Raw genomic sequence first — 20,533 nt, 5'->3', positions numbered from 1 at the left:
TTACACTACCGCAGATTAATTCCTTGTGTATTGTTCCATATTTGGCTAATAATATTATTCTTGTCTCTGATGCTTTATATCCTGACCAAATACTTAATACTTACTTAAAAGAACGTCTGCTGCTGCTTTCCTCTGTGGCCTCAGTGTTGGATGGATTAAAGAGGGCGTTACATGTACCGCTAATCAAATATAAAGAAAAATGGGAGACGCACACGGGCAACATGGTGAAGAGTGGTTAGCTCATCCGCCTCACAGTGCTGAGGTGCATGGTTCGATTGCGTCTCAGGCCTTCCTGTGTGGAGTTTGCATGTTCTCCACGTACCGGTGTCGGTTTTCTCCGGGTTCTCGGGTTTCCTCCTACATTCCAAAAAGCATGCATTGTAGGTTGATAGGACACTACATTTTTTCATAGGTGTGATTCTGGGCGTGAGTGGTTGTTTGTCTTTGTGTGCCCTGTGATTGGCTGGCACCCAGTCCAGGGTGTACCCCGAAGACGGCTGGGATAGGCTTCAGCACACCCGCGACCTTTGGAAGGAAAAGCGGCTCTGATCATAGATGGATGGGAGATGCACGCAATAATCCGCACTGGAGCAAAACCCTGCATGCTGTGTTTGCGGTAAAAAAAATATCTCCACAAAGACAAATTTACCAACGATAGAAGAATCCACACTGAAGAGAAACCTTTTGCCTGCTTGCTCTGTTTGAGATAAAAGATTCCCTAGGAATGTAGGCTTAAAAAGACATACAATAACCCACGCTCGCTCGGTTGAGACATTTTGCCCGATCACTGTGTTGTAAAAGATTTTCCAGCAAGGGAAGATAAGAGCACACGCAAGAACAGACACTGGTAAGAAACCTTTTGCATGCTCAGTTTGCAGTTCGCATTTTCATGCACGTTCAACATTAATACCACCCATGAGAACACACACTGGAGAGATGCCTGAAGCATGCCCAGTGTGTGGTTCAACTAATTCACTTAAAAGAGACACAACACACATAAGAACACTTATGGATAAACCATTCTACTGCAGTGTGTGTATGTGCACGTGTAAGTGCGTGCGTATATAGTCGTGCGTGTGTGTGTGCGTGTGTGCGTGTGTTTGTGTGTTTGTGTGTTTGTGTGTTTGTGTGTTTATGTGTGTGATACAAGATTCCAAGGAAAAGTGAGGTTAAAAGACACAAGTGTGCTTGTGAGAAGAACAGTGGTCAATGAATATACACGTTTTACGAAAAAGTAAATTATTCATACTCACCTTATGAAGTAATACGTATTTGGGACTACATGTCCCATAATTCTTTGTATTGAAGTGTTGTGGAAGGAACTTCCGGGTGATGACTAAACGAAGTGTTAACAAGAACACATTATTGAAATTGTGTCGCTTGACATGTGCTATAAAACGATAAAAACTTATGAGTAAAGTATACAGTAAAAAGCACAAAACACAACGAATGTTTGCGTTACTAATTACTGTACATGCCTTACCTTAATTGAACCGGTTTAAGTATAAAGTTGAAAGCAGTTTGAGGTAAGCGGGGAGGAGTCCGCCATCAGCGAGTCGGCAACACTTCAGTTCAGAGGTCAACAAAATAATTACTCCGAAAAACAGAGAAAAATTACTCCGAAAAACAGGGAAAAAATACTAAAAAAACTGACAAAAATACTCCATAAAACAGAGAAGAAAAAAATTATATAAAAAACGAAGGCCCAAAAAATTACTCAGAAAAACAAGTTTTTTTTTCTCAAATGAATGCAATGAGCTTCCGTAGTAATGCGCCATCTCACGGCCAGTAAACAAAAGCGCAAATATGACGCAACACGGTCGCGCGCATCACGGTGACGCGCCTGGCAGCCATGTTGAAGACTGCTCACGGCTTTCACGCCATGTTTCGACGTAGCGAACTGTGCTAAGTGGACTCCGATCTCACAACTTAAGCTAAAAGAAAACATACCACCATGTCAGCGGACGATTTCCAAACGAAATACGCCCGTTTTATGGACGGTCTGGTAAAAAGTACTGTCGCTGAAACTACCAAACTTTTTGAAACGGTGGTTGACGAATTAAAGGCGGAATTGTCAAAGGTGAAGAAGGAGAACGAGGCCCTGAGAACAACATCCAGACAAATAGCGGATTCAAAAACCTTTACAATCAATGAGTCCGTACAAAGTGGCCGTCCAAAGATCCGGGACACAGCCGTTCAATGTGGTGAGTGAGTTTGGATGCCTTTGTTCGTCCGAATCATATTTGAAATTATAGCGCGCTAAGTAATGTATCAACACGCGTTTTGTTCGACGATCATAGGCACATTCACTCCACACTCGTGACGTTATAGTCTGCGACAGTATGAGCCTTGTGAATTCTTTTTGATGATTTGATGATTCTAAAGGCGATACAAACAATGCAATAAAAGTCATTGTTTGTGTTCAAGTTCATGGCATCAATACTGTTGTGCTTTGTGTGCACAAATTTCCATTTGTCATTCATGTCGTTTGTACATCTGCAAGGTCGTTGAAATGTATTGCTAAAAATCGAGTATGTCTGAATTATTACGCAGAAATGTTTTGCTCTTGTAGGTTAGGCCTACACTAAAGGCAAATAGGCCAAGAATTAATATGAAAGGCACCTAATTTATCTAATTCAATTAGCGTTTTTAAACTTACTAAACATTTTTACTCTGTCTTTTAAGCATTCATTAGGACAACTACACAAGTTTTTATTATACCAAACTAATGTGCCGTAAGACCGCAAGTCATAAATCAGATGACAAGAATAATGCTAACAAATCTGTGACTTTATCTCTTCAACTTTTCATCTTAACCACATTTCTCGAGTAGTGAACCAATCTAACACAAATAAAGAAATTAATGAATTATGTATAATTAAATATATTATTTGTTTAGTTAAAATAATAAAGCTTACTGACTGTTATGTTTTTGTTTTCCTTAAATTACTGCTTTCAACATGTTCCTTTGGCTTTGTGTAAATGTTTGCAGACCTTCTTCCTTGCCATTTTTTGCTGATCGAGCAACCAGTGGGGCAAAACATCAATGAACATGGCAAACAATGTAATGAAGAGGAAATGGTGTACATCCTGCTAAATAACCGAGTCAGTGATGCTATAAAAGAAGAAAATCCAAATGTGACAGTTTCACTCCCAAACCATGAGGTGGGTATGTGTACTGGTTGCCAAAAGTCTACAACTTGTCCATATGTTGTATTGATCTGTCTATCATATCACACGAGCCATCAGTGCACCCCTTTACAGTTGTCAGAGTTAATTTGTAGAGAAAAATCCATACTCAAGACAATTGCAATTTACTTAAAATTACAAGAAGGCAAATAGACATTCGACAAAACGGATCATTAATTAATTAAATTAAATGCGACATGCACAGAAAAAAATAGATTGAATTGACATGCACATCTAATTAGAACTGCTCTGCCTGGATTTGAAAATTGCGAGCGTCGGGGCCTGCTTTTCATCTTTTGGAAAACTGTTCTAGATTTTAGCTTTGTAAAACTGAAACACAGCCAAACCGTGCTAAGTCTTAACTGTAGGCACCAGCGGACGACCACTCCCTGAGGTTCTCAGAGTACAACAAGTTCCATACGGCTTGAACACGTGAGAAATGTACTTTGCTGTTGAAGCATGAAGAGGCTTGTACTCAGGCAGAACTATTTTTCCAAGTATTGTCTGAGCGACAGTTAGACATTGCAGAGACCAAAGTACTGGACTAATATGTTAATATTTCCTGGTTATAGTCAGGACCTGAGCAGCAGCATTCCAGATGTCTTTTATTGCTCATTGAGAGTGCACAAGCGTAGCGTTACAACGTATAGATTAATCTCTTGAGGGCAGGTTTGGACACTATTCCTTTGAGTTTGGGGAGGTTTTCAGATGGTAAAAGGCTGATGGTATTATTAATTGAATGTTGCTGTTAAAATTCAGATCCAACCCCTGATGTTTTTTTAGCACGATCTCAATGTGAATGATAAGACTTTATTGTTCTGTGGACCAAAGACATCATTTCAGTTTTGTCAGAATTTAGCTTGAGGATTTTTTTAGCACCCAAATACTGATCTGTTTAATGCAGTGACATAGTACGTTTAGTCTCATGTTCACCTGCCACCAGTGAAACGTAGAACTGAGTATCATCTGCATCGTTGTTGTATGACACTTTGGAGCGACGTATTAGGTGGCCTAAAGGAAGCATGTACGGATCGAACAATATTGCAGGGGTCTCAGGATTGAGCCCTGAGGAACATTTGGCCTGACAAACCAATTTCAACAAAGTATTTTTTTTTCTTCAAGATAGCACTAGAACCACCTTAGAGCAATGCCAGAGTTTCCTACGCAGTATTCTAACCTCTGCAAATGAGCTCGCAAAGTTGAGTGTATCAGCAGCACTCAGGTCCAGCAGAACCAAGACTTCGAATTTGCCTGCATCAGTGTTTCGGTTTTGACATCTTGAGCAGAGCTGTCTAAGTGCTGCGGCAGGGCCTGAAGCCTGATTGGAAAGTATCAAATGCATCATTAGACTTGAGAGGGTCAATAAGATGTTGGTGTTCAAGTTTCTAGGATTTTGCCCAAGAATGGCAGGTTCGATTTGGGGTTCTCCAGCACTCCTATTTCTGTAAACTGAGTTTTTGTTTGCCAGTGGTGCCTTTTGTGTACTTCTAATCTTGTCAGGAGCAATGTTACCCAAACATTTAAACACTTGCTATATATAAGTTTGACAGTTCATCAACCTTCGAACACTAAGCATTTTCAAATCTTATCATTTCTATACACCTTAAACACTGCTTCAGCTTCCCTTTCTTAACTTCTGTTGTGAATTGGCACGATATGAATAAAATTAACCTGACTATATTTTATTCAGTCTGTCATTATGAAAGTATATGCAATTTTTTTCCTTCTGTTTATTTGAAAGGATTCTGAGCCCAGTGCGGTCAGCAGAAACTCATTGTGTGCAGTTGCAGGTGAGAAGTTCAAAGCCACTGAAAATATTAACACACATTTAGAAATCTTACTTGAAAGGTTTTTACAAACTAAATGTTTGTCAGTCTTAATTTTATTTTTTTATGAATTCCCCCTCACTTTTTTTTAGATCCCCCACCAACCTTTGCTTGTGGAAATGAAACCAAATCGCCTGAGATTGACCAGCAGTGTTCATATGAAGAGCTCAGAAAAAGTCATGATGCTCAAGTGACAACAGTTCACCCCAGTTTGGAAGATGATCATGATTTACATGTGCAGCAAAATCAGCCATTAGTACCCGTAAATTATCTTTTTTCACTTGCTACACTTAATGGTAACATGGAAGTGACATCTGGTCCTGGCCAAATATTCACTGAATTGGGGATGCAAGAGATGAAGGCAGCACAGGTTCAAATTGAGCTACCATCAGTCACTGAAACACCAATACATGAACAAACAAAAGGGCCGGACATTGAGCCAACACTGCTGAACAATCGACGAGAAGGAGAAAAAACAAAATTTAGCTTGATGGGAAATAAAATGGAAGCGGAAGTGAACAAAAACAGTCAAGAAAGACAACCCCACCCAGAAAAATTGACACACTCGCCAGGGACCCCAAAGACAACACTTTTGTTACCTACAACTGATGCTGATGGTGCAGCACATGACGCCAGCCTAGCAGCTTCATTACCACAAGCACTGCCGCATCTGCTTGAGATGCATAGCAGCTCTGCAATGGTGCAGGATGCCATGCTACTCATTGAGGCAATGGATCAGTCAAAGAATGAAGCCTTCCCACGGGAAAAGCCAACAGCCCAAGGGTGGTGCACTCGATCGGATTTTACTTCATCTGTGGTCCAGTCACCATTGTCAGTACCTACCGCCAACATGAGTGATGAAGGCTCAGAAGAGGCATCAACAAATGAGACACCTTTGGTCACGACAGAATCCAGCAATTATCAGTCCCACATAGTTCCTCCAGAGCACCAACAAAAACACGGTGGTGATTCTGCTACGTTATCATTGACTGCTACAGCAAGCAAATCACTTGAGCAGTGCGCTCCTCATACTCAGAGTATGTTATCAGAACCATTAGAGATGATAAGGGTCTCCGACCCCGTCTCCGTAAAAGTCTTTTCCGAATCACCATCCACTCATCAACGTACGATGGCCTCACTGTCCCCAAACCAGACCTCAGATGCCATGTCAACAGTTGGTCCTGCTCAGAATAAGAGCACACCTGAAACATTTTCATTGTCACGACTTTCTGAAATGAAAAATGATGTTCCCTCCACAACTGCTGCGCACCCTGACACAGCAATCAGTTCAGCAGAACAATGGCCAAGCCACATGCAGAGCAGAAAAATGAAAATAATAATTCATAGAGCTCCAGATGTTGAGTCAAGCCAGCCACAAATATCTGAGATAGTAGTTGCACTTAGCAACCAGAATTCACTTGGACCAGGTGTCACTATGTCGTCCTCATCACAGCACCCAAAAATGGGTGCCCAAGTGGCTTCAGATGAAAAGGAAACCCCATTGGGGACTGAACGGACACCATTTATTTTATCTTCATTGTCATCCCCGCAACTGGAATCTTCGTCGCAACAGACGAGCATTTGTAAACGTTTAGAAATAACGACTGGGGAACAAGCAGCAGCATTAAAGTCTTCTCCACTTGTTCCAGTAATCAGACTGAAAAGACTGCCAAATCTGCCATCTTCCACTGGATCTGTTTTGGTTTCACAACTGTTTTTTCATCAAATGGAATCTGGAGAGGTCCCAGCAGATAGCCCTTTGTCTTTGATCAATGAGCAGGATTCAAAATCAACAATCTGTCCGTCAGAAGTGGCATCAACCAGCTTGTGTCCCAATTTAAAAGAAACGTCGGTTGCTGAAATTATGACACCTTCCTGTGTGTCAGATTCCGTCTTGGAGAAAACTGCAATGAACTCTGACAAGAACGAGTTTACAGTCGGATCTGACAGAGCACGTAAAGCTTGCCCTCTGGATGAGGAAATAATCGATACTGCAGAGTATGATCTTATTTCACCAGATGGCTTTTGTACCCCCCCTGTGCAGTTAAAAAACCCCTTCACCAAGGACCTATCTGAACCTCGTTTACAGTCGACCAAAACTCAGTTGCCTGCGCAGTTGGCAGTGTCGCCTATAATCCAAGAGGATGAAAAGGTAATGTAGAAGTTACTGCCCTTTCGTCTTCAAATATTTTCAATGGCTAATACAATCCTGCTGAAATTGATTTTCTGCGTTACTTCATGATACAAAATCTGAGTAAAATGCTTTTATTTTGTAGATCTCGACAAATGAGTCTGCAGATGACCACAGTTTGTCTGATGAAAGGACCAGTACCGATGGCCGGAGAAAGTCGCACAAAAAATCCATCGTTGCCCATCCTGGAAGTAACCTCAAAACATACTCTCGCACTAAAAGAACCAAAAAAAATGCAGCGCCACATACCAACAATCCATGTACGCCTGTAAACCCCAAGAAACCCAGAGTAGAGAATGTCAGTACCACTAAACAAGATTCTACCCAAAAGCGTATTCCTGTTTCCACAATTGCAGCCATTCCCTTGAGTCCCACAGGGCCACTAAAAGAAACAGAGGATTCCCAACAAAGTCTCCGGAATCAACAAAGAAGTACAAATACCAAATACACTCAAAGTAAGGCTGTTTCTGTTAAACAGCGAAACCCAGTTGTGAGTTTGTATCGGTTATCTCTAAAAGACACGACAGCCACTGAAATAAACGTCAGCCATGTAAGCCCAACAAAACATGCATCAAAGTCTGCCAGTCTAAAAATGGTACATGGTCATGAACCTGTTCTGAACTCTGAAAATCCTTTCACAGCTGAAAGTAGTTCAAGCAAACCGGTTGAGTCTACAATCTGTCCAAGTTCGACTGCATGCACAACTGATAAGGCAGAGACAAAATTATCTCCGCTGTCCAACCCAGGTACCAGTAATGCTGTCTCTGAATCGAGAGATTTTAGTCGGAGTCCTAGGTCGGGTTTGACTGAAGCTAAAGTCTGTGTTAGACAAATAACACTCCCAGCTGTGATAACTGGAAATCCGACCACGGATGAAGAGAAGGCTAGGCCGAACAAGTTGAAAGCGGCTAATGTGTGTCTATGGTCAAGTCCGACTAAAGATACCACTGACGCTTTAGAAACGAAATTCCCATCTGATAGTCATAAGAGGTGTCTTTCCCCTAAGAAAATTGCTTGTGTTAAAAAGACCCATTTAAATTGTCCTCAAGACCAGTCTGCCCATAAAAACACATCTCCTTCTCCTCCAATTGAAAAATTAACTCGAGATTGCACTAGCCCCAAAAAGTTCCAATTACCTCCCATCATTCAGAATGAGTCGAGTATCATTAAAAATGTTCCTACACTTAAAACCTTCAACTGTGAACCTCTCTGGATTTGCACCCTTCCTCCAGAGCAAATGCCAAAACGCCAATCTAATTCATTAATGGGGAAAAGTGGTCCTCCAAGCGCTTGGTCACCGAAATTGACTCAAATTGGTGCCGGTTCAAGTAAGACTGGAGAAAGTGCTAAGAAATCACCATTAAATCAAAAGTCGACCGTTCAAGAAAATGCAAAGGCAAAAAAATCAGCCAAAGCTAACCCTGCAGCAAAAAAGAAAAAAACAAAATCAAAGATACCTAAGGAAGTGATTACCCGACATGTTAGCAATGCGACCGGAAACTGTACTTCTCCTAAAGTGCGATCAAGGAACGCGACGCAAGCCAGTGGTGCGCAGGCCCTGAAGAACCAGTGTAGGGAATGCGGCCGTATTCTTAGCAGCAGCACGGCCCTCAAGAGTCATTTCAGACTCCATACCGGTCACAGACCATTCACTTGCACTCTCTGCGTAAAGAGCTTTCCCGACTCCAGGGGTCTTAAACGGCATACCAGAGTACATCGCAATGGTCGGATGCACGTTTGCCAGCAGTGTGGGAAGGGTTTTGTTTACGGTTTTGGTCTCACCAAACATGTCCAAATGGTACATGGAAAAATTAAGCCCTTTGTCTGCCAGATCTGCAACAAGGCCTTTTTCACACAGCGAGATGTGGAGGCCCACATTCGAGTCCATACGGGGGAGAGACCGTACCACTGCCATCTATGTGAAAAAAGGTTTGCGAGGGGTGCCGAACTAAATGTGCACCTGAGGTGGCATCGTGGCGAGAAAAGACACTGGTGCCCGTATTGTGGGAAAGGATTTTTAGACCAGAACAATCTGAAAAGACATAAATATATCCATACGGGAGAAAAACCACATTCTTGCCCATATTGCCCCAAAAACTTTACACAGTCTGGACATTTGAAAAAGCATGTTAAATATGTTCATAAGGTTCAATGAGATAATGCCTGTAAGTTTTGTCACATTTGTTTGAATATACAAATGTTTTGTGTTTTATTGTATTGTAATTCATTTCTGTTCAGTAAAATGAAATAATAAAAATAATAATTTGTCTTTTGTAGTGCCCTGAAAATCTGCATATACAGTGAATGAAATGTATTGGGAAATATGTACGGGGGGAGCAAAGGTAGGTGGGCAATAATGTCACATCGGTGAATTTAGTGACGTGATGAAAGTTTTTTTATTTAAAAGAAAATCCATATTGTTTTCTCTTTTTTTGTGTGTATCTGCATACTTTAGCTACTTTTCTGCATATAAACCCAAACAATTCTTCAAAATAAGTACTGAGAAATATTCAACATGCTTTTTACAAAAAAAAAAAAATGGGGGGACGTGGGTTCCAAAAGCAAAAAATACAGTTTGTTGAAAAGGTGAACATGCGAATCCATGGGTGCGGAACCACAGGCGTTCACTGTATCTATAAAATCATCAGTGAGTTGTAGTTCTCTCTTCAATTTCTGCAATAGTACTACATACTAACCAAATTAAAATATACAAATTTAATTGTAAGGTTTAGGTTTAATTTTTTTATTAGTTTTTTTTTTTTTTTTTAAATCTTTAATTTACTTTTTAGTTTGAGTGCTTTATTTTTTTGTTTAATATGCCACAATTGAGGAGTACAAGATTTAAACAAAGGTCACTAAGTATTGTGTAATAAAGTAAACTTCTATAAAACTGTTCAACCTTTCTCCTGTACGGCGGTACAATAACAAAGAAATAAACACATTTAAAATAACCCCCCAGCACTCAAATATGAACTCATTTAACAAAGATAAAGGACATTTTCTGCATATAGTTTGACGGAAATGACAGACAGCGAAACCAAAACAATTTGCTTCAGGCTCGTAACGTCCAAACAGATATCAAGAAGCCCAACGGCAGTGGCTTTAAGCGTGTCCAGCAGATCGCACATCAAAATGTTGCACTTTACTACTTTGCCAACTTCATCAGTATGTGAATTGCTGAGGAATTGTTTTATTTCAATACCACTGTGGAAAATGGACTTCTTATCCATTTTGAGCTAAACGGATGCCAAATGGTAATCGGACGAACGTATGGTAGTAAAAATGGCCATCCCTGAGATAGATAAAAATGGGTAGATTTTTCTGCTTAGTTAATCAGAATAGCATGCTTGGACTAATGGCGCTGCATAGAACAATTGTAAAAAAACATTTTGGACTTGATTTCCACTTTAAATGCAGACAATTTTAGCTAAAATGAAAATGTTCATGACCATAAAGATGTGTCTTTTGATTCTACATTTTCATAGTTAATATGACATTCACTCCCATGTTGAGTGGATGTACATTTCTTAACACAAAAGTAATAACCGTAATATCATTCAGTCGGAATATATAGTACACAACACCATGGTTCTTTTGTTACTCCTGATTTTATTGATTTTCACGTCTTTTCATCATTGTCATCAAATTCCCAATCATCGTTTATTCCTGATCATAAAAATACCTTTTCAGCTTACTGCACAGTCAGTTTCTTCACAGTCCACTTCATGCTTCATTGATTGCTTCTATGTTAAGCAGCACAATTGTGCCTCTTCACATGATGCTTATGAGAGAATATTTTACCACACGCGCTGCAACTGAATGGTTTCTCACCAGTGTGAGTTCTTATGAGTGTTCTTAAATTTCCTCTCTGAGCTAATATTTTACTGCAAAAGGTTTTTCCTCAGTCTGTGTTCTTGTTTGTAATTTTAAACTATATTTGACTGCAAATCTTTGACCTCAAACTAAGCAGGCAAAAGGTTTCTCCACGGTGTGTGCCCTTTCGTGTGTTGTTACACTTGTCTTCAAAGAAAATCTTTGACCACAACCTCTCCAATGTGCATTCTCATGTGCATTATTAAACGGTCCGTTGCAGAGAATCTTTTACCACAATGTGAGCATGCAAAATGTTTTTCCCCAGTTTGTGTTCTAGTGTGTACTTTCAAGTACCAATTTGAACTAAATGTTTTCTCACACTGTGAGCATTTTACATGGTTGTTGCCCGAGTTGCATGTTTTACCACATTTCACATGTTCTTCATCATCATCATAAGATGGTATGTTGTCAATATCTGACAGTGGAGCTTCTTCACCTTCTATGTGTTGACTTGAGCTGCTGTTTGGAAGCGGTGTCCATCTGTTCTCACTCTGATGCCTTTTGTCTTTTCTCCAAGATGAGTTAACCATGCAGTTCACAATATAAACATTCCTACACAGTGATTAGGGAGTTAGTAATGATCAATAATTACCAACCTAGCTTAGATTTCATCAGTTTATTGACCTATTCTCTCATTAGCCCACTTACGGAAGAATGTTTCATCAGACAGGCCACAACTAAATGGTTTACCTCCAGTTTTTGCACTTGTGTGTGTTGTTAAATATGTGGCATATGCAAATATTTTAATACAAACTGAGGAGGTGAATAATTTTGTCAGGTGTGTATTTCTATGTATGTTGTTGAATGTCTTTAAACAGACTCTTCCTCCACAAATGAAGCTGCTCAAGGTTTTTCACCAGTGTGTGTTCTTTTGTGTGCTGTTAAATTGGACTTTCTAGCAAATCTTTTGCCACAAACTGAGCAGGCAAAGGGTTTTTCTCCAGTGTGTGTTCTTGTGTGTGATGTTAAATTGGACTTTCTAGCAAATCTTTTACCACAAATTAAGCAAGAAAAAGGTTTTGCTCCAGTGTGTGTTCCTGCGTGAATTGTTGAACCTGACTTTCCAGAGAACCGTTTACCACAAATAGGGCAGGCAAAAGGTTTTTCACCAGTGTGTGTTCTTGTATGTATTTGCAAATCTCCCTTCTGAGCGAAACTTTTATCACAAACTAAGCAGGCAAAATGTCTTTCTCCCGTATGTGTTCTTGTGTGTATTTTTAAAATTCCGTGCCTAGAGAATAGTTTACCACAAACTGAGCAGGTGAAAGGTTTTTCTGCGGTGTGTGTTCTTGTGTGAATCACAAAATCTCCATTCTGAGTGAATCTTTTACCACAAACTGAGCAGGTAAAAGGTTTTTCCCCAGTGTGTGTTCTCCGTGCCTAGAGAATAGTTCACCACAAACTGAGCAGGTGAAAGGTTTTTCTGCGGTGTGTGTTCTTGTGTGAATCACAAAATCTCCATTCTGAGTGAATCTTTTACCACAAACTGAGCAAGCAAACGTTTTTTTCCCCAGTGTGTGTTCTCGTGTATCTTGTCAAATGTCTTTCTCCAGAATCTTTGACCACAAATTGAGCAGGCAAAGGATTGTTCTCCAGTGTGTGTTCTTGTGTGTCTATTTAATGGCTGGAAAAAGTTTTGTCACACTGAGAACATTTCCCATCTTTGTCGTTACCGTAATATGCCGTATCACCTCCAGAGTGTTCATCATCATCACCATCAGAGTTTGATGAGTGTGAAGTGATGTTGTCACTAACTGAAAGTGGAGCTAAAACGCCGTCTGCTCCTCCACAGTGGTCACTATAATTTTCTTCACCTTTCACAGTAACACAAGACAAATGAAATTTGATTATAGCAATTTCCTGTGCTTCCTCTTTAATTTGTGTGGGCCTGGGGTCTCCTTCCTCTTTAATGGAAGGGATTTCGGGCTCCTGCTGCTCAGGGCAAAGATCTTCACTGACATCTACAGAACACAAGAAGACAAAAATATGATTTGGTAAAGTCAAGCTGAATTAGAGTTGGGTGATTATGAAAGAAAAAATCAGTTTTATTGAGTGAAATCACGATTAATAAACACGATTATTCATTAATTTAAATAAATGGTATTTATTCAACTATTAAAACTCAACTAAATAACTTGAAAGAACAACCAGAAAATGTATTAGTAACATAATAAAACAATAGCAAGAGAAAAACAACCTTCCTGCTGTGCATGAAATGTCATACAGTAATGAGGTTTAAAAAAATCCTCAGAACTGTGTTAAGAACACCCAAATGGAAGGAAGTAATTCGTTTTGCATACTGTATAAACATAAATCAGTTCCCAAACATGCGAGTGTAAGAAGTGAACGACCTATTTGTACCACAGCTGCTGGCAGCTTGTTAACAGCGTCGAGTAGCAGACGTTTTCATTCATTTCCCTCTTTTGCGCCACAAAGTCTATCCACGTACTCGTCCTCTTTCGCACATTTTCACACGACAAAAACAAAAGCTCCCTCTCCCTCTTGAGTCGTGCTTTCCAATGTGATGTAAACAAACACGTCTCTTTGTTAGCAGCTAGCAGGCGGAGCTAAGCTAAACTAAGCCGACACACTACAACATGCGCAGAGAATGATGCAAGTGTTGTTTTAGTCCAGCAAACTCTTCGTTAGGTCCAGTGCCAATTCAGGAAGAATTGTTATTGATGTTTGGATCCACAAACATACTTGGGAGAAACTGCAAGTGGACAAACAAGATATGTGTTCCGCACAAAGGATGAGTCTCATCAATGTTTATAGTCAAAACTAGTAAATGGCCGACAGATACTTGTTCACAAACCACGAGTGAAAAAAAAATTGTTTGCTCAGTTTGTGGTCTCAGATGCTCCAGAAAGGTAGATTTAACAATGCATAAAATAGCACACCCACGAGAACAGCCTTCTCCCCGTTCAGTTTGTGGTCAAATATTTTCTAGAAGTGTAAATTTGACAAGACACAAGAACACACACGTGAGGAACATTGAAGCCGTGGTATGTGTGATAAAAGATTCTTCAAGAAGTACTACTTGATACGTATCAAGTTAAGAGACACAAGTGTGCTGTGGGGAATGAAGTCCTTACATTTGCATACTTTCCAATACTGAGTTCCAGTTTATTATGTCTTGCAATTTTGGTAAAAAAAGTTTTTCTTTTCTCCTGAAATTTTGAAATTTTCATCAAACATGCAGTAATTTCCTCATACATTTTTAGCTATTGTGTTTTATGTTAGGATTTTAGTATGTACATTTAAAAACATGGTGAGGCTTCTAATTTCGAGAACTGTGCCAACAAGGGCGTAAGAACAGGTGTTAATAAATATTTTAAAACGTGTTTTAATTGGTTAAAATGTGTGAGGGGGATTCAAAACTACACACGCTGTTCGATGTATGATTAAATTCGTTCCAAATAATAAATACAGACAAATTTATACATGCGCATTTTAACGACTAAACTAACCTGGCCCATGCAATCAATCTGTTTTAAAATGCAAATGAGGCCTTTGATCTCGAACTTTTAACCATTCATAGTTAAGAGCGAACAATACAGTATCTGCCAGCAGGTGGCACTGTCGAACCGTCTCATTCTACACCCCCGGCCGCTTCCATCTAATGAGATCAAATACAAACAAAAATGTGCCTGTACAAAGATGAGAATGCACCAGCTATTTTTTAACATAACACGATAGAAGTCTGTGCACTAAAAAACTCTCAGCAGCAGTCTCCCGTGTCTACATTTAGCACATAACTCTTAATTAAATAAGAATACAGGGCAACAGTTAAGTCATTACAGGTCATATTGCATCCTTAAAGTAGCCTTTTGCAGATGCAAGATTTAGTTTATTTTTTTAATGGGATTCAGTAGAAAAAAAAAGAAACAACTAAATGCGGCCTATTTGATGAAAAAAAACTCGGGGCTGAAAATCTGTGCAGTCACGTTAGACCTGGTGTTGGTCAGTTCGTAGAAGCACAAGCACATTTGAAAAAAGGGCTGCCTGTGCTGTTGTGGGTGTGAACAATACCAAAACAATTTTCTGACAAATTAATATGTCTCCCTTCATTCTCTTTTAGTGAGGCACAAATGGCAGTTTATCATGGAAACATCTCTGTTTGGAAAGGATGCAGAGATTTGTGCATGACTGGATCAGTGTCACCGCTTTTGGAGGTTGTGGCAACAGACAACATCAGCGGGTACCCTCCTTACATACAGAATGAACTGTTGACTACCGCTGGTGACTTAAGTATAACTGTGGACCTCGTGTCTCTGTCTCCACCATTGATCGTCACATTCAAAGAAAATCACAATCTCATTCTCTCTCGCTCTCTCTTACACGCACACACAGACACACACATCCAGAGCAGGGGGGGACACAACATCTGGAGGAGGCCAACACAGACCCGACGTCGGGTCAGAGATGCTGTTCTGGGATCTGATCTGGTTCTCGTCTATCTGCGCTCTCTGCGGCCATGATTAATGAAGCCTCCGTCACGGTGGCGCGACGCCATTTCACGCTTTCGTGTGCCCTTTGCTCGGGTTGGAACGAAATCAATCAGTGGGTCCAAAAAGGGGTAGAATTTAGAGAGAGACCGAAAATTTCTGGATTAAAAAAAATCTGGCTAAAAAAGTCCAACAAAATCGTTCAACCACTGCCGGTTGTGCCTTGCAAGACTATATCTTGTTTATGATCATTATGAAATTGTTTTAAATTTGTTCATTTTTAGGGGGCAGCCATTTTTCCAGATTTTTTGGGGGGTTATTTGTTTGTTTTCTAATTCCTCTATATTATTTTTTAATTCTGTTCTGTGGAAGAAAATCCTTCCAGCCACTCTCTGAAACGCTTACCCTTACTCGGGTAAAAGTGTTTTGAAATTAGAAGGTGTCCTTTAGTGTACCTAATAAACAGGTGTCGCAGTGTGGTGTTGAACGGGGTTGCGGGAAGTGTGTTTTGGATATTCCGGAGCAGCAGCTGGCCTTGATGTCTCTCTCTCTCTCTCTCTCTCTCTCTCTCTCTCTCTCTTCCCCTTCTCTCTTTCTTTCTTTCTCTCACTCCCCCCCCTCTCTCGCTCTGTCTCTCACTTGCTCTCCCCCCCCCTCTCTCTTTCTCTCTTCTGCCTCCTATTACTTTCGCTCTTTCCGGGCCGCACAAACAAAGCACCAACAGCATTAAGCAAAAACACATGAGGAGGAGAAAAATGTCTTTTTTTTCTTTTTCCCTTTTTTTGTCTTGTTCCAACTCATCTCCACAGTTGTGTTTTCAACAGACAGCAAACCGTCACCACCTAGTGAAAGTCATTACATCACCACTCCATTGTATGGAGATTCTTTAAAAAGGAGAAGAACAAAAATGAAACGGTATGGCCAAAGCCAAGTGACATGTGTTTTATTTAAAAAAGAGGGAAAAGTGCAAACATCAGAATAATTTGCATGCACATCTGCGTAACGCAGTACATGAATGCAGCATTATTAAATCAATTTGCATTAGATACAGCTACTGGTGCCTCTTTAGAATGTTAATCTACAGTATTCAATGGACTTCTGTGAGCTTTTTCTTTTCTTTTCATTTTTTTTTTTTGTATTGTTATGTTTGAATGACAATTTGATTTTTAGCAGATTTGGCATGTCCAGTCTTTAGTCATCATGTTACCAACGTATCTCACTGGTGAGCAGTCAGGGCCAGCAAGACCTTCTCTGCTGGCCTGAATAGAAGCACTGACAGACATTTAAGGCCTAAATTGAAATGCAGTAATTTCCAGAGAACAAGACCGACCTGAGTAGAATTTGCCCTTGCTTCCAGCCTGTAAAATTGCCCTTAAAGAATGTTGTTTTCTTCTTATTTGTTTTAGTATTGTGTTTCATGTTTTCCATGTCTTCTTTGTCTATGTCAGTCTCGTTAGGTTTATTTGTCCACCTGTGCTTGTCATCCGGTCTCTTGTGTTAGCCAAAATTGCTCCCTCCAAGCCTTGGAGTGTCTTGTCCAGGTGTTCCTCGTTGTCTCGTCAACTTGTCTGTATTTAGTTCCCTGCTTTCTTTCTGTCCTCGTCGCTTCATTCCTCAGTTGTCCTCTGTTGTGTCCAGTTGCTGTTTAGTTATCTTTCTTCCAAGTCTGTTTTTACCTGTGGTTGTTTAGTTAATTTGATCCTAGTTTTTTTGGGCTTCTATTATCCTTTTTTTTTAATATAAGCTGATTACTTTGTTTCATTGTTTTGTTTTGTTTTTCTTTTTTAGATCAAACACATTCTGTTTTGTGGTCCTACCTCACTTTTGTGTGTTTGGGTCCAAGGAACTTGACATCAAATTCACAGAACAGGGCCTGCTTCCGCACACTTACGCACTTTTTGCAATTGAAGATACATGTTGGTTGTAAAATCTGTTCAGAACATTTGAGCATGATGTATTTTGTGTTCAATTACAGTATGTTTATCCTTAATATTCTTGACGATTAATTTTCCACACGATATCTCGGTCAGCGACAATTTATATTCTGGCACATAGCTCTTTCCATATTAGATTTGGGCTCCACAGTTCAATAGGAAGAATAAAAAAACACCCAGTCAGTTATGTTGCACATGCAGTGCGTGTGCATGAGTTTTTTTTTTACAAGACAAGCTGCAACGCACACCGACGATGTGGCCAGCAGACTCTGCGTCAACTCTCCTGTGTTCGCCTGCCAGTGGCCAATAATTAAATAAATAAATAAATCAATAATGGGAGTCAGATGATGTGACGTGTGACGGCGATGTTACGGGAAACGTGAAGCACAGTGGTTCATAAAACAAAAAAAAAAAAAGTGGGGGGGGGCAGGATTTGATATATTCAGAATGTAGAACCTTGAATGGCCACGCTTCGTTAGGTGCTCACTGACATCTCTCGTAATGATGGTTGCAACTCTAAATTTTATTAGACTTCTGATGCACATTTTTTTCCCCAGAATATTTTACATTAAATGTTTATTAAATTTATTACAGTATTTTTACTTGAATTGAATTGGTCCACTTGTTATAATATACTGTTTATATATATATATATATATATATATATATATATATATATATACACACATAAAAATCAAATCTAATCTAAAATAACGGGACTTGGCATATTTAATTGTTAATGTTGTAATGGAAAAGCTCAACATTTTTAATATTTTTAATATAAATATAATTTAGGGACCTCTTGTAGTGACGCAATGTGATGGGACTTTCTCTTTAAGCTTGAATGCATAATGCACTGCAATAAAAGTTTTTTTATTTCCTCGGGTTATTGAAGCTTGAAAACACTCTGCCGACAGACAGAATACTCGTGCTAACCAGTCGGCCACCGTGCCGCCCCTAAGTGACTAATTTATTTCAATTCAATGACATTTGGTTTGTGGACTTAAACATGAATTTATTGAGTATTTTAATAGGTTGTACTGGAATTTGTGTTTTGCCAAGTATGAGTGTGTTTTCATTATGTGCATCCATTTTCTGTATAGCGCCTCAGGAGGTGAGCCATAAACTTTTCAGAGGGGTCGCCAGGGTGACACAATCAACGTTTAGCCGAGCTTTATTGACATTTATTATTTACTTAGATTTTTGTTCCTGCTTGTAGTCTGACTGTGTTGTGCAAGCTTGGTAAATGCGTGCATTTGATTTTATTTCATGAAGCCATAACTGTGGATGCTGTGGTAAACAATAACTACTCAGCCATGTCCGTTGTGTGCTTGCGTGTATGCAAAACGCCGAAACTTAGACTAACCACAAGCCACAGAAGTGTGAGGCGTATTTTGAAACCACTTGTCCACTAAGCTGCCCATGCTTGTTTATGTTACGGCTTCGTTAAAGTTATAAGTGTATGTAATTCATATTTAATTGCATTTCTTCCTTTCCTCTGTCCCAGTAAGTCCCACTTCCTGCTTTGTGGTCATCCCTACACTTTTGCTGTAATTAAGATCAACCAGACATTTGAAAGACAACCGCGTCTCTTCGTGCTTGGAGGAGGTAATGAGCTTTGTAGTGGTAAATTAATAAAGCTGGCTTCTCGGGTGGGTTTCATTAAGTCGGTTGAACGCTTTTTGAATCCCAAACCATTTTCCCCACGTGACATCACTTCCGCACTCCGACGGCGAACTTTACAAGAAACAGTAAAGACAGACCGACAATAAAAGGAAAACTATTGGCGGTTTGACGACTGGCAGCGCCGTCCTCATCTGCTCCTGCTTATGGCACCGCTTTACAGTGTGCACTGGCGATGAGGCCACCTTGTTAAAATTTGTTGCCTCCAATCCGAATGGTTGCTTATTTGTTGATATTGCAGCTCATATATACACTGTTAAAATGTAACAAGGTAAATATAATTTACCTTTTTGGGGGTGGGGGGGGATCTGTACTTTACTTGAGTATTTAGTATTATAACGACTAATTTATACGCCCTACATTTGAAAAAAACAGACCTCCTTACATTGTCAAAAGAGGTTTAAAAGCTTTTTCAACCTTCACGGATGACGGAAGACGTAAATAGACAGAATCAATCAAGCTTGATTGATTGATTTAGATCTCAGGGTCTTAGAAGGCAGGAAAAAACATGAATCTCAATCAGTCAATCACCACATTTAGAGGATGACGAGTAGTGTTGTCACTTGGCTATTTTGTGACATAGTGTGTACCACACTAAACGTGGACATGAGTAAGCGAAGGAGAGATTTGTCTCAGGAGAAAAAAAAAAAAAATTATAAACAGGTACATAAATGTGAGTTTGTATTTTTTTTTCACTTTTACTTAAGTAAAGGAATTGTATTAGTCCAATAAAACTATAATATAATCGTAGTTTGTCATTTTCAAATTCACCTGATTGCTTCATTTTTTTAAACCTAAAACTCACTGATTTGAAAATGATGGTGATGCTTGAGGATGTTCCTTTAGATTAAAGCAGTGCCTTGACGCCATATTGTGGCAGCTTTGTGCCAAGACATTATGTTGAATTGAATCGAGGCATTGGAATTAGACAAAAGTAGTCCGTTCATGCTAACTTGTGGCATCTATTATAAACCTTTTTGAGGAGCAAAGTATTTGAAGCTTATGGAGTGAATTTTGCCTTGTGCACATACCTGCTCTGACCTGAAAGCTGTGGGGACAAGTGCATGGCATCGCTGATGAAAAACATTTTACTCGGGTCAGAAACCATGTGAACGCTGCAGACCTGTCTGGTATATAACATTTTAATGTGAATGCTGAGCGAAGGGAGTCAGAGGACGTCGTAAAAAGCAACAGGTAGTCCGAAAGCAAAGGACCTCAAGATTGGTAGATTATTCCTGGTGAATGCAGCTGCTGTTTAAAGAGAAGTCTCGCAGTGAGCAGGAAATTGTTTTGGATTTCTGTATGTCTCATTAATCTCACCTGAGACGTTTCGGTGTGGGTATCGGGTCGTTTGTCAACGTCGGCTTTACAGTTCACGTTTGGGGTCAT

The 20,533-nt window shown here is 39.8% G+C and overlaps 1 protein-coding gene and 1 long non-coding RNA gene across 2 annotated transcripts; one reads left to right on the top strand and one right to left on the bottom strand.

Moving 5' to 3' along the window:
* Positions 1-107: 107 nt before the first annotated feature.
* LOC148337051 (uncharacterized) lies at positions 108-2,121 on the bottom strand. The gene is made up of 3 exons (XR_015843161.1): positions 1,484-2,121; positions 1,254-1,336; positions 108-525 (listed from the first exon to the last, which is right to left on the bottom strand). It is a non-coding gene; the product is annotated as an uncharacterized LOC148337051 (long non-coding RNA).
* On the top strand, positions 1,802-9,475 carry LOC148337050 (uncharacterized). The gene is made up of 5 exons (XM_088295939.1): positions 1,802-2,204; positions 2,993-3,165; positions 4,931-4,979; positions 5,108-7,167; positions 7,292-9,475. The coding sequence occupies exons 1-5, from the start codon at positions 1,955-1,957 to the stop codon at positions 9,359-9,361; spliced, it is 4,602 nt and encodes a 1,533-aa protein (XP_088152065.1). The 5' UTR covers positions 1,802-1,954; the 3' UTR covers positions 9,362-9,475.
* Positions 9,476-20,533: the final 11,058 nt, after the last annotated feature.

Source organism: Idiotropiscis lumnitzeri, chromosome 5 (genome assembly GCF_059441095.1).
Source record: "Idiotropiscis lumnitzeri isolate Australia: NSW breed Sydney's pygmy pipehorse chromosome 5, RoL_Ilum_1.0, whole genome shotgun sequence".
Taxonomy (NCBI): Eukaryota; Metazoa; Chordata; class Actinopteri; order Syngnathiformes; family Syngnathidae; genus Idiotropiscis; species Idiotropiscis lumnitzeri.
The sequence above is the reverse complement of the archived record's forward strand: the minus strand, read 5'-3'. Positions and strand labels throughout refer to the sequence as shown.

What these genes read in the sequence shown, in the direction of transcription:
- LOC148337050 (XM_088295939.1), top strand. Translation starts at nt 1,955, where the DNA reads ATGTCAGCGGACGATTTCCAAACGAAATACGCCCGTTTTATGGACGGT. An exon ending in GGACACAGCCGTTCAATGTG is followed by an intron (nt 2,205 to 2,992) that starts GTGAGTGAGTTT and finishes AAATGTTTGCAG; the next exon opens with ACCTTCTTCCTTGCCATTTT. An exon ending in CTCATTGTGTGCAGTTGCAG is followed by an intron (nt 4,980 to 5,107) that starts GTGAGAAGTTCA and finishes ACTTTTTTTTAG; the next exon opens with ATCCCCCACCAACCTTTGCT.